The 12,958-nt window shown below is 42.6% G+C and overlaps 1 protein-coding gene across 1 annotated transcript in view; it reads left to right on the forward strand.

Moving 5' to 3' along the window:
• PIR (pirin) overlaps positions 1-12,958 on the forward strand; it is a 97,678-nt gene that overhangs the window by 52,316 nt on the left and 32,404 nt on the right. The window contains exon 6 of the mRNA XM_024744130.1: positions 11,440-11,524. Within this exon, the coding sequence (XP_024599898.1) occupies positions 11,440-11,524 (85 nt within the window). The remainder of the gene's footprint in view (positions 1-11,439; positions 11,525-12,958) is intronic.

Consider the following 12,958-nt stretch of genomic DNA (forward strand, 5'->3'; position numbering starts at 1 on the left):
GATGTCTGGCCCCTGACTCTGTGCTCTTAACCACAAGCCTACACACGTCCTTACCAGTTCAGCACAACCCAATAGAAATGAGATTTTCTGCTGAGAGCGGGTTTCTTTCCCATGGAAACTTTAAAGACAGAGGGCCTAAGAGGAGAGATGGACGTTGACGAGGGAATTCTTGACCCATCAGTCATTTTGCTAAGGAGCTGACCCCTTCCTCCTCGCCCAGGAATTCATGAACGATCCCCTGCCCTGGATGGGGGATAAGTACCAACCCTTCCCTAGGTCTCCAGCCCTTCAGCAGACTTGTCAACTCTTCAGTTTCTCAGAATTGTTGCCGAGTAGCAGGGAACTTAACACTCTTCTTACTTCTGGGTAGAAGGGAGACCCGTATTTGATACTTTTGGAACCTATTTGTATACTTACTTCAGTCAGATGGCTTGGTGTAGTAAGTTTGGGGTCCTGGGGGTTGATCAAGGAAGAGACAGGTTCCTGAGAGGCAGCAACACACAGGCTCTGTTTAGGTGGTGCTTGGACGGGGTGGCATGAGAAGGGAGTCCGTCACGGTCAGAGACCTTCCAGAGACAGTGGCGCAAGGCCACCACCCAGAAGGGGGCTAGGATGAGGGAGCTCCCTGGGGAGTCAGGAATTGGAGAGGGGGCTTACGTGTTTAGGTGATGTCACTCAGCAACAGGGTGGAGAGTCTCTGGGTCAGAGAGCTCCAAAAGGCAACTGCAGTGCGGGGTCTTTTGTAGCTGGAGAGTTCGTCCTTATTTGCGGCAGATGTTGGGGGCAGTTCTACAGGATATGTAAAGTAGGTAGGCTCTAAGTGGCTAAAAATGTGTTTCTTTGGAATATATTTAAAGTGATTGGATGTGTGAAAATTTGAGTTGGGCTCCAGCGGGCTTTGAGCTAAAGATCCTAGCTTGCTATGAAGAAGTAAAGAAGATGGGTGCCATTTTTACTTCATACACAGGGGCCACGTCAGGCCCATTTATATAACAGCTGGACAGGAAGCTTTCCATTCATTCACCTCTTTCATTGCTGTTATGAGCTATTAAGATGTGAGTGAAGTTCTTAGGGAAGCAAGAGTCTAGAATTCCTGATAGTATGAGATGCTTTTCCAGCCAGGCAAGACCTACTCTCCCTTTTTCTTCTGGCATGATTTGAATCAGAGCGTCAGGCAGCAGTAGACGTGAGAGAGCAGCTCTCCACCTCCGCCACGTTGTATTTGAGAACGCAGCAACTCAGCTGGGCCAAAGGTCACACATCTCGTTGTGGAAAGAACCCAGACCGAAACTCAGGTCTCCTGAGTTTTGTCCCATTTGATGTGTACAGTAGCCCTGCCTCATCACACCATTCAGCCCTTGTACATAAACTTGCCGAGTATGTCTCTCTCCAGTTTGGGAATGCCGTAGCTCATTTTCATGGAAGAAAGCTTCAGAATGAACCTCCATCTCTTTCTACACCAAAAGGGTACCTTCAGCCACTTAACTTGTCTTCAGATGCCTCGACTGTGTCAGAACATCCTGCAAACAATCACACAGGAGATGCCTTGTGCCATAATAGATTCCCCCTTAGACATGAAATTGAAGGTTCATGTCTACACAATCGTCTGTCCCCAGAGCCCTGTGAAATCATGTCTTTGCCAAATAGTCTCCCACGTCGATGCACTTTCTTACAAGACCTCTTAAAGACCCTTAGTATATACCGAGTGTAACTATTAGAGATTAAAAGTGTTATAAAGCCCTGTAAGGAATATTCTAGCATCTGTTACTAGATTTACTGACTCAGCCTTGAAAAACGTTACCCGTGGATGGGAGGTAAACGATCGGAAGGCCCCCGGTTGGCATATTTGGGGGTCGTTCGTGATTTTATTGTACTGTTGCCTTTGTAGGATTATGGATGAATTATTCATATAAGGGATGGGCATTTGTTCTTTCTCTGGTTTTAATTTTCCAAAAAAAAATTGAACATCTGTAACCCAATTTCAGGCAAGGATGCTGACTCAAAGGGTGAAGAAATCAAAGTCTCTACTTTCACAATTAACACGTCTCTGATTAAATTTCAGGCCCATGAGTCCTGTCAGCATCTTTATTCCCTTCCTCCTTAGCTCTTCTCTCCTCACTACCTGTACCCCAAATACAAGGTGAGAAGAGAGGGACTCAAGTGTTACTATTGATTAAAATGCTTCTTGAAAAAGGATACTCTTGAGACTAGACTGTAGAATAATTTGGCTAAAATGTCCACAATTTCTGGTCAGCTGGACAGCTTGATGGTCAAGATTTTCCGCAATCCTTTATGGCTGATAGAAGTTAAAAATGTGGTCTGACCTACAGGGGTGGGAGGGAGGGAGACGCAAGAGGGAAGAGATATGGGAACATATGTATATGTATAACCGATTCACTTTGTTATAAAGCAGAAACTAACACACCACTGTAAAGCAATTATACTCCAATAAAGATGTAAAAAAAAAAAATGTGGTCTGGCCCTCTCTAGCTCTCACCCTATACAGAATCATTGGCATTTTGCCCAAGAGTTTCTTGTCTTTTCTTTGCGTAGCACTTCATGTATATGTCAAAATGTGATTACAGGGTTTTAATCCTTCCCGTAATGCCTTTGGCACCGAGGATGGAGACTAATCTCTCCCGATCCTTATCAGAATTCTTTAGAATAATCAAGAATTCAGAAATCAGAGTGCTTTGGATTGGAGACAGAAGACATTTACCCTTTGGTTGAAGAGCATCAGCCTATTGTCAACAACAAGAGTTGGAACTTGGCTTTAAATAACGTGGTAAATCTACTTTTCATTTCCTCAAATCGTAAGGTCTCCCGAAGAAAGGGGAAGGTATGGCTATGGTTCTCCATATGGGTCTGTGAGAGCAGGAAAGTAGCGGCAGGAAGGTGAGATTGGGAAGCCCCGTGGGCCATGGCCTGGGTGATGCCCAGAACTCCTATGGACCAGATCGTCCTCTCTTACTTGAGTCTCCTGAGCTCGTCAGTGAAGTCTTTTCCACTGAGCCTCTTTTTTTTGTGATTGGCAGAAAGAGAACCTACCCGAAATAGACGCAAGTATAGGTGCGAACTCAGCGATACAGAAGATGGTCAACAACTGGGGAAGAGAGAAGAATCAATTGGGACAATTGGTTAAACATTCATACAAAGAAACCAGTTTTGCTCATGATCCCGTCCTTCGTAGGAAAAGAAATTTGACGTAGATCAAAGAATTAAATGTTAGAAAATTTGAACTAGAAAAAGACAGGCAAACATTTAACATGATCTTTGCTTGGGAAAGACTTTTGAAGTTTAAAAGCATTGGAAGGAAAAGCTGGATAGATCTAATAATCCATGTCAGAAATGCCATAAATGAAATGAAAGGCCAAAGCAAGGTTTTTCCAACAAATAATATTAAGGACAAATAGCTTTAATTTATTTTTAAGAAACCCTCTCATATAAATTGAGAAGCGCCAAACTCCCTTAACCCCACACCCTGCAGTTCTCTGCCCCCTCTCTGAGTCACACTGCACAGAAGATTTGTCGGCACGTGTTCTCTCCACTTCCCCACCTCGTCGAGGCCCTCTGCCTGGCGGCCACCCCCATCAGTGCACCGAGTCACTACTCCATGTGGCCAAACCCAGAGGTCTTTGTTTTCCTTCCTTTGCACGGGTTGCACGCTTCCTCCTCCACACTGTCTTTCCTTCCTTTGGCCTCTGAGATAATACGTTCTTGTGTCTCTGGATGCTCTTTGCTCCTTCTCAGTGTCACTTCTCAGGTAGGTGCCATTTCCTCTACTAGACCCCTAAACACCCAGCTTCCCTGGATATCAGTCCTGAGTCCTCTTCTCATTGAGTGTCGTCTCCCTGGATGATCTCGCCCATCCCATGGACTTAGATACCATTTATAGTCTTACAACTCCCACATTTATTTTATATTTTTATTGGATTGTAATTTATATGTAACATTATGTTAGTTTCAGGTGTACAACATAGCGGTTTGATATTTGTATATTGTGAAATAATCACCACAATACACAGTAAGCCTAGTTAACATCCATCACCATACAGAATTACAGAATTTTGTGTTTGTGTGTGTGATAAGGCTTTTTAAGATTTATTCTCTTGGTCAGTTTCAAATGTCTCCCACTTTCAAACGACTCCCACATTCATATTTATAGCACAAGCCTCACCTCTGAGCTCTGTGTGGACTCATATATTCAGCTACCTACTTGCCATCTCCATTTGCATGGTTCCCAGGCATGTCGAATTTAAAATGGCAAAAGTTGAAGTCTTGCTTCCCTACCCACACCTGCCTTGACAGCAAACACACACAAACTCGTTTCCCTTCCAGGCTTCTCCGTCTGAATGAGTGAATGGCACCACCACTCACTGCTCAGAGTGGAAACATGGTGGTCATCCTTATTCCATCTCCTCCCCTACCTGCATCTAGTCCGAAATATATTTTAAATCTACTTCTCTCCCATCCCCTGCCCAGCCTTGGCCAGGCCCACTGCAGCAGCTTCTTCAGGGGTCTCCCCTCTCTTATTTACTCCCTTCCAGCTCTCCACATAGCAGCTCAAGACATCTCTTTACGATAAAAATTGGATCAGTGTGTTCCCATTGTACTTTAAAGAAATCCTGCCTGGGTCTTTTCTAACTCTCTAAACTCATCTCATGCCATTCTCTGCAGCCTCCTCCTGCTGTCTGCACGTGGTTCTCCTGTCAGTGTCCAGATCCTCCAGGCTCTTCACTGCCTCAGGGCCTTTGCACATGCTGTGCTCCATTCTCTGCCCAGAAACCTCTTACCCCCAGCTCTTCTCGTTCGATGCCATTTTATTTTCTCCCCTCTGCCCTGTTTATTTCACTTATGGCATGTGTAATTTTATATTTAATTTGTTAAATTGTCTTCCTTACTAGGAAGTAAACCACAAAGGCTGAGCAGATCTGTTATTCACCGATATACGTATCCAATGACTAGCACACTCCAGACTCTCAGTCAGTATTTCTTAAATGAGGGAGCTAAGTAATGAATGAAAACATAAATAGGTTAATGAGCAGATATTTTATAGAACGGGAAATACAAGCGGCCAAATTAATACACATGAAGCATACAGAATAGTGCCTGGGGCTTCCCTGGTGACACAGTGGTTAAGAATCCACCTGCCAGCGCAGGGGACACGGAGCCCTGGTCCGGGAAGACACCACACGCTGCGGAGCAACTAAGCCCGTGCACCACAACTACTGAGCCTGCGCTCTAGAGCCGCGAGCCGCAACTACCGAGCCCATGTGCTGCAACTGCTGAAATCCACGTGCCTAGAGCCCGTGCTCTGTAACAAGAGAAGCCACCACAATGAGAAGCCCGCGTACCACAGGAGTAGCCCCCACTCACCGCAACTAGAGAAGAGCCCACGCTCAGCGACAAAAACCCAACACAGCCAAAAATAAATAAATTAATTAAAGAATCGTGTCTGGTATATACTAAGCCCTCAATATATTTAGTTATTGTTATTCTTGTGTTAATAACATTTAGTAGCACTTGTTAAAATAATAATATCACCCAAACTAATAGTCAAATTAAAAGAGTAACGAGATATCGATTTCTGCTTCTTAAATAAGCTAAGATTAAAAAAAGATAAGATGGTCACTTATTTGATGAGATGGGCACTTTTTACAGGTAATTACCAACTGATATGACCAAAACCAATTTGGATGAAAGCATTTCAGTTAGTGTAACAATTGATAAAAATGATCTTTTCGTTCAGAAACATGCTGCTAGACACTGGTTGTTCAAATATTGGTATCTGTACTGTGGAGGTTGTGCCTTTCAACTTTTTTTAGGTTAAATTTTTTCCTGATTTTTTTTTCTTTTTGTCTGTTTTTTTCAGGCATTTCCAGGTATGTTTTTTTCTTTTCCTTTTCTTTCCCCCAGCAACTAATCCCTCTATTCTATTTTTGGACAAGGATGTATTGGGGAAAAAAAATTTAATGTGTAACAACAGGGAATTTGTTGGAATGAGTTAACTTTCTAACAATAGGAGATTAGATGAGTGAAAAAAAGCCACTATTCGGAGCACCTAATGAGTTGGAAAACGACCCTGTGGGATAGCAAAATTACAGAGACCAGAAAAGCCAATGACTAGCAGTAGACTTGTTCAGGAAAATTGCTGTTCAGTCATGTCATCGTGTTGACCAGCTAGCTCACTTTTAGCCACATTGCATTTGGCCATAAACCTGTAGATATCTCAAGAGCCCTATTAAAATGTCTGGACTTCTAGATGTACAATTTCAGTGTGAAATGTGGTCAAAATTTTATGTGTAAAGATATTCATCAAAAGTTAACAGTGGGGGCTTCCCTGGTGGCACAGTGGTTGAGAGTCCGCCTGCCGATGCAGGGGACACGGGTTCATGCCCCGGTCCGGGAGGATCCCACATGCCGCGGAGCGGCTGGGCCCGTGAGCCATGGCCGCTGAGCCTGCGCGTCCGGAGCCTGTGCTCAGCAACGGGAGAGGCCACAACGATGAGAGGCCCACGTACTGCAAAAAAAAAAAAAAAAAAGTTAACAGTGATGCCAAAGAACAACTGTAAAACGAAATGCCCAACGTTAGGGGCATGATCCAACATGAGAGTAAGGATCCAGGAATAGGTATACGCACTGTTTCTTTCTTTTATACAATACTGAGGATTTGCACTTGTTACCTTAGAGTAATTTGCTTAAGCAACGTCTAGTAAGATTGAGAATTCAAGTGCATTTCCTGAATAAATCACTGAATCATCAAGGGTTTTCGAAATACTTCTCAAAAAGATGTGAAAGTATTTATTACAGCTCTGACATGTAACAACTTGCTGCGCCGTGCTTTTAGGGAAGGCCAGCATGATGGCAAAATGAGCAGCATTCAGGGATAAACGGGTGGCAGTTATCTGTGAAAGGAGCAGCGGCAAGATGAAAGAGACTTTATTTTCTTTACCATGCTTATACGTAGCAAGCAACATAGCACTCTTTTTCTTGGGAAGACGTACTAAGCCACATAACTTCCATGTGGAAGTGATTTCATCTTCTAATTAAGATCACATTTAAGAATAAAAGCAGAGGAAGGAAACCAGGTTAACACGGGTATCATACCAAAAGCCTGGGGAAGCGGGAGGTCTTTGAAGGATAGAAGATGAAGGTAGTTCGGGTTCAGAAGGAAGTGGTTTTGTAGACCTTGTTTTTTTGTCTTGCTTGTTTTGTGGTCATTATTGGAGTGGTGTCTTAGACTCATTTAGGGTTTAATTCTGACATATTTATAAAGAGACAGGGCTTGTCTGGGTTTGGTAGCACCCCTGTTGTTAGAGGTTAGCCAAAATTTACCCTTCACATCTCATAAAGAGTTCCGTTACTTCACTTCTACAAGGCTTGCTTACATGGTATTTGAACTGTAAGATTTTAAGCCGTTGGGCTTTTAAAATACAGACTAAAACTTTTTTTTTTTTTTTTTTTTTTGGTGGTACGCGGGCCTCTCACTGCTGCAGCCTCTCCCGTTGCGGAGCACAGGCTCCGGACGCGCAGGCTCAGCGGCCATGGCTCACGGGCCCAGCCGCTCCGCGGCATGTGGGATCTTCCCGGACTGGGGCACGAACCCGTGTCCCCTGCATCGGCAGGCAGACTCTCAACCACTGCGCCGCCAGGGAAGCCCCAGACTAAAACCTTTAAAGATAAGTTTCCCAAATGCTTTAAACAGAGAATTAAGAAATGAGAAGAAAAGAAAGACAAAAGAGGAATAGCTTGGGATTTTAGTACCTGTGCAGGCAGTGTTAATCAGGACCAAAAGAAAAAGGGAAAAGAGAGTAATTTTACTGATGGAATTCAGGTGCATTAGTTCGGTACATGCTGAAACAGATTTATAGAGAAATGTTTTATTCTGGGTTGCCTTGGACCAATTTATTTTAATCCTGTGGAAATAGATAGATTGAGGACAAAAAGGAATGATTTGCTTAATTAAAGTCTCATTCTATTTTGAGGGTCTATTAATAGTTTAATACTATACATGAAAAGAAACAAAACAGAACTCAGGAAAGAGTGTGCCTAATGGCGATATTTCTTTATAGTTGCAAAGCAGCAGTGTGTGTGATGGAAAAATTAAGTCCAGATTTGCTCGAAGTGCATTTGAGCCTGGCATTATCATCTTTGAGTTAAATGAACAGAATTTACATTTGCTATTCCAGCAGCAGTTACCAAGGAAGATCAAAAATTTAAAAAGCAATACCTATTTGCTTTTCGAAAACTGTGTGTGTGTATATATATCCATACATATATGTATACACACACTCATGGGAACAGCTTTCAAATTGAATTTTATCTCAGGATGGATTAACTGAAATAGAATAATGTACATATAGGTTTGGGGTAGTTGCTTATTCAAGACGTGTTATATTGAAACCGTCACTGATCTGATTTTCAGTACAAAAAGGAAAGTAGAATCCGAATTCTGTTTGTGGCTATAGATGTTGTGAAAAACACCTTCAAAATGAATTTCATATTTCCCTGTAGCCCTTTTCACGCTGTAAGGCAGTAGGATATATTTGTGGCTTTATAATGTCTCTCGTTGGTTTGTTTACAATTTTGTAAACGAATATGTAAGTACAGAATTCTGTGTCTGTGTGTGCATACGCATATCTGTGTCCTTGCAGCATTAGAGAGAGAGGTTACTGTTTGGGGGACAATATGGATTAGGTTGAGAAGCTAGAGGCAGGAAGAAAAGAGCTCACCAGGAGGGCAAAACTGATGGCCGAGCTTGAGGGCAAGAGTAGTGCAGTTAGCCAGCAGCCCCCTATTCACTCCCCACAGCCCTCATGGCTCTCCCTCGCCCCAGCCATGTTCTCACTTCTCTACAGCTCTAGTCTGAGAAATCAGAAGGGAATTTACAGTATTAAAAAGTGGAGGAAGACATTAAAATTTTCTGACTCCAGATTTCAGAAGCAGAAATACACTTCAACATCAGTGAAGTCCCAACACCAGATTTTCAGATTGAGTGAACTAAGCCCAGAAGAAGATAAAGGCTTTGCTAGTCAGCAGGAAAAGCAATACCAGCATCAGAGGCTCCTGGTTTCCAGGTTGGAATGATTTTTATGACTACATTCTGGGAGAATTCTAGTAAAAGTTAAACCGAGAGCCTCTTTTCGATTCATGTCCTTGCTGTAGGCAGGGATACTGCAGCGGCCCCGGAGGCAGAGGTTGGGAAAGATGCTTGAACCTTCTTTTTCTGGAAGAGAGCAAAATATTGCCCAGGAAGAGGAGTCATCCGATACTAAGTGAAGTTTCCCCTTGATCTTTATAGAAGTAATTTTAGAAGTCTTCATCAGGCAAAACCAGATCCTTTCCAGATGGTGCCTTACACACCTCGTGATGCCAGAGGATCAGACCCTGCATCCCGCGGGTGCTGCCCTTGTTTCATGTGTGATCCAAGCTCTTCAGATTGATTGGGAATCTTTGGCCTCAGGTTGCCCTTGATGTCACAGGTCTTTCTGCTTTCATTTATGTATGCACAGGGGAATTTGCCTTTCCAGCTTTTGGAGCTGTATAGGTGCAGCTTGTCCTCGTAAGCCACATAAAACCACGTACCAGACCACTTAAAGCCCGAAGCTTCTATACATGAGACTTTTACAGGAAAGGGAACAATCTTCCGCTAGCATTATTTACAATTCTCTATTCTAAAACTTAAAGTACAGACATACACTTGGGCCATACCTAATCACTTGTCCTGAAGAGAGGCAGTTTGCTACGTGGTGGTAAAGCAGTTGATGAATATGCTATGTATACTGTAAATAAATTTGTTATTTTTTAAAAAATAAATTTGTTATTATACGTGAGGTTTTCCATTATGAAACATCATTTGGTAAATATTTATTCAACACCTACTATGTGACAGGCCCTGTGCATTGGCCCCGGGTGAAAAGGGCAGATATGTCCATGTCCTCATGGAGTTTACATAGTTTTTCTCTGCCAAGTGATGCCTTTATCAAGGATAGTAAACAATTCTGGGCTCTGGATTTTCTTTTGTGGTCTATTTACACATGCGTGTTTTTAATGAGTGTAAGCTTTTTGTTAAAATATAACATACACAGAAAACTGCACAAATCACGTGTACAGCTCAGAGGATTTTCACCAAGTGAACTCATCCGTGAAATCAAGAAACAACATTGCCAGGCTCCAGAAGCCCCCTTTAAAACCCCATTCAGTTACTAACCTTCCCAAGGTAACCACTTTTCTGACTTCTGATACGATAGATTAGTTTTGCCTTGTTTCGAACTTTATAGAAGTGGAATCATATGTTATACAATCTGTGTCTGCCTTCGTTTGTTCAGCATTGTGCTTGTGAGATTCATCTGAGTTGTTGCATATAGCTGGGTTCGTTCATTCTCTTTGCTGTATTGTAGTCCCTTGTATACATCACAGTTCATTTATCCATTCTATCATTAAAGACATTGGGAATATTTCCAGCTTGGGGCTATTGCTGACAGTGTCACCGTCAAGATTTGAGTACATGTCTTCAGGTGGACATGTCTGTTGGGGACACGCCTATTGAGTTGGAATGCTGGGTCATAGATTATGCATATATTCATCTGTACTAGGTACTGCCACACAGTTTTCTCAAGTGTTTATATCAAGTGATAGTCCCACCAGCAGCGTATGAAAGTTCCAGTCACTCCACATCCTTGCCGAATCTGGCGTTATGTACTTTTTCATCTCTGTGTGTTTTTTAAGTTAAAAAAAATAAGTAGAACAGAACCACTGGGACTTTGTGGTAAACAATGAAACATCATAAAGTTTATGGCAACAGTGATAATCCCTCAGATTTTGGTCTGTGCCAGTGATTCAGAATGGTGTTATATTGAATTACAAACTCTGCTGAACTGTTGATCGAATCAAAGCCACTGTTTACAATGGAAAATCCTGCAAAAGTGGGTCTTTCTTACATTTTGAGCTGTGGCTTTTTCAGGCCAGCAGCGTTGGACCACCTTTTTATGCAAGAGGGCCAAGTTAGAACAAATAAAAATATTTACAGGCTGCCTTCTTTGAATTTCAAAATAGACATGGCTTTATTGAGACCTGGGGAAGAAACATGCATCTGATGTGCATTAACCTACCACATTCAGGAGAAGGGTAGAAGTGAGAAAGTTGGAGCAGCTATTAGGCAGTAAACTATTGACATTGGGTCATATTTGAGAAATGGCTGTAGGGAGACAGCTGTCATCTGGAAATTAGCTTGTCAAGCTAGGAGGGCTAACTTTTAGACTGAGACCCTAAGAAGGGGGCTATATTGGCAGCCCATCCTCCCTGCTTTAACAGCATCTGCCAAGGAGGAATTGTATATGTTAATGGATCCAGACTCCAGGCCCATGACAGAGGGTCCAGCTGAGGTAAAGATGAACCTTATTCGTGGAAAGATGGTGATGATTTCCTTTTTCTTTGCAGTCCAAGAGTTACACTCACACACCAACTTTATATTTGGACTTTAGATTGGGCCAAGGTGCAAAGCATTCCCAGCCTATTCCTAAAGGTATGATGGGCTCTGCACTTTAGTGATCATTTCAGGGGGAAAAAAAACCCACAAGGGGCTGCTTTCTCTGGAATGGACTTGTTTCTGAACCTCAACACAAAGTTCTATGAACCTTGTTTACGTTTAATTATGTTTAAATTAGCAAATACTGCTTGAGCTTTTCAAGTTAAGAAAATCAGGAGGAATTCATAGAATGTTAGGGCTGAACCGTTGGGGCCGCCCCTCATTTTATCATTGTGAACGCTGAGACCCAGCAGATGCGCTGCTTGCTCAAGGCCACGTGAGGACTCGCTGGACACGGCAGGACGTTTACCCAGGTCTCCTGACTTCTGGGCCACCTTTGACTCACAGAGTTCCTGGAGGGCAATCCAATCTGTGTTAGTTATGAACAAGTGCATTCTTGATTGAGGTACAGCTTTGGTTATGGAGGATTTACTTTTAAGTCGTCGTTTAAATCCAAAGAACAGTTAGAAAACTCCCAAGTGTTTAAGGCCGGTTTTATTTTTAAAAATGGCCACCCCTGAGGCCATTAGGCATCAGCCTCGGACCCATTGTGTTCTTCTTTGGTTTCTTTCATTCTGGCTATTTTTTAAGTACAGGAAGATTTTTTACATGAATGCATATGCCTACCTTCATACATAATTTTTATAACAATAAATGTGATAGCACGTGTGCTTGAAGTTTTAGTGCTGTGGGTTTTTCTTTTACTTTCGAGTTTGCTTTCCTCTAAACCCTTCCCCCCCTCATCCACCCATAGCAGTATCCTCCCTGTATATCCCAGATCTGCAGTAGATGCCAGATATATCCGTGAATTAGATCTTACAGTGTTTTTCTCGACACTCACTCTTCTCCACTTTCCTTTATGTGCATGTAAATATACACACATACAGGGTTATTTTGTCCTTGTTTTACTAAAATGGAATCATACCAGAAATATATGTTTTGCATCTTGCTTTTGTGACCAGACAGTACCTCATGGAAATTCCTCCGAGTCTGCTCGTATGGCTTGGTTGAACGGCGACGTTCTACGCCATGGGTTGACTACGATGCGTTTAGCTCTTCCCTGTCAGCGGGTGCTCCCCTCGTCCCCTGCGCCTGGCTACTGCACAGTGGTCTGCGGATTCTCCATGACCCCACCAACACTTGCGTGTGTGGTTCATGTTAATTTTGACTCTGCAGTCCGCTGCCACCCTATATATTGCCTCGTAAGAGAATGTGTATCTGTCAGTTTACAAAGCTGTACTTCTAGATTATTTTGTCATTATGAATTTTAAACCTGAGATTTGTTTTCAAAAATGTTTTGGAATGCATACAAAAACAAGTAGCTTAGAAATGCATGTGTATCACTGAGTCGCTCTAAACCCACTTTAAACGAGTCTGTTATAAACCCAGTTATGCAGCAGAACCTTTCTTTTCCAATATGCCACTTCCAGT

The sequence above is a fragment of the Neophocaena asiaeorientalis genome, unplaced genomic scaffold (assembly GCF_003031525.2).
Source record: "Neophocaena asiaeorientalis asiaeorientalis breed wild unplaced genomic scaffold, Neophocaena_asiaeorientalis_V1.1 scaffold882, whole genome shotgun sequence".
NCBI lineage: Eukaryota > Metazoa > Chordata > Mammalia > Artiodactyla > Phocoenidae > Neophocaena > Neophocaena asiaeorientalis.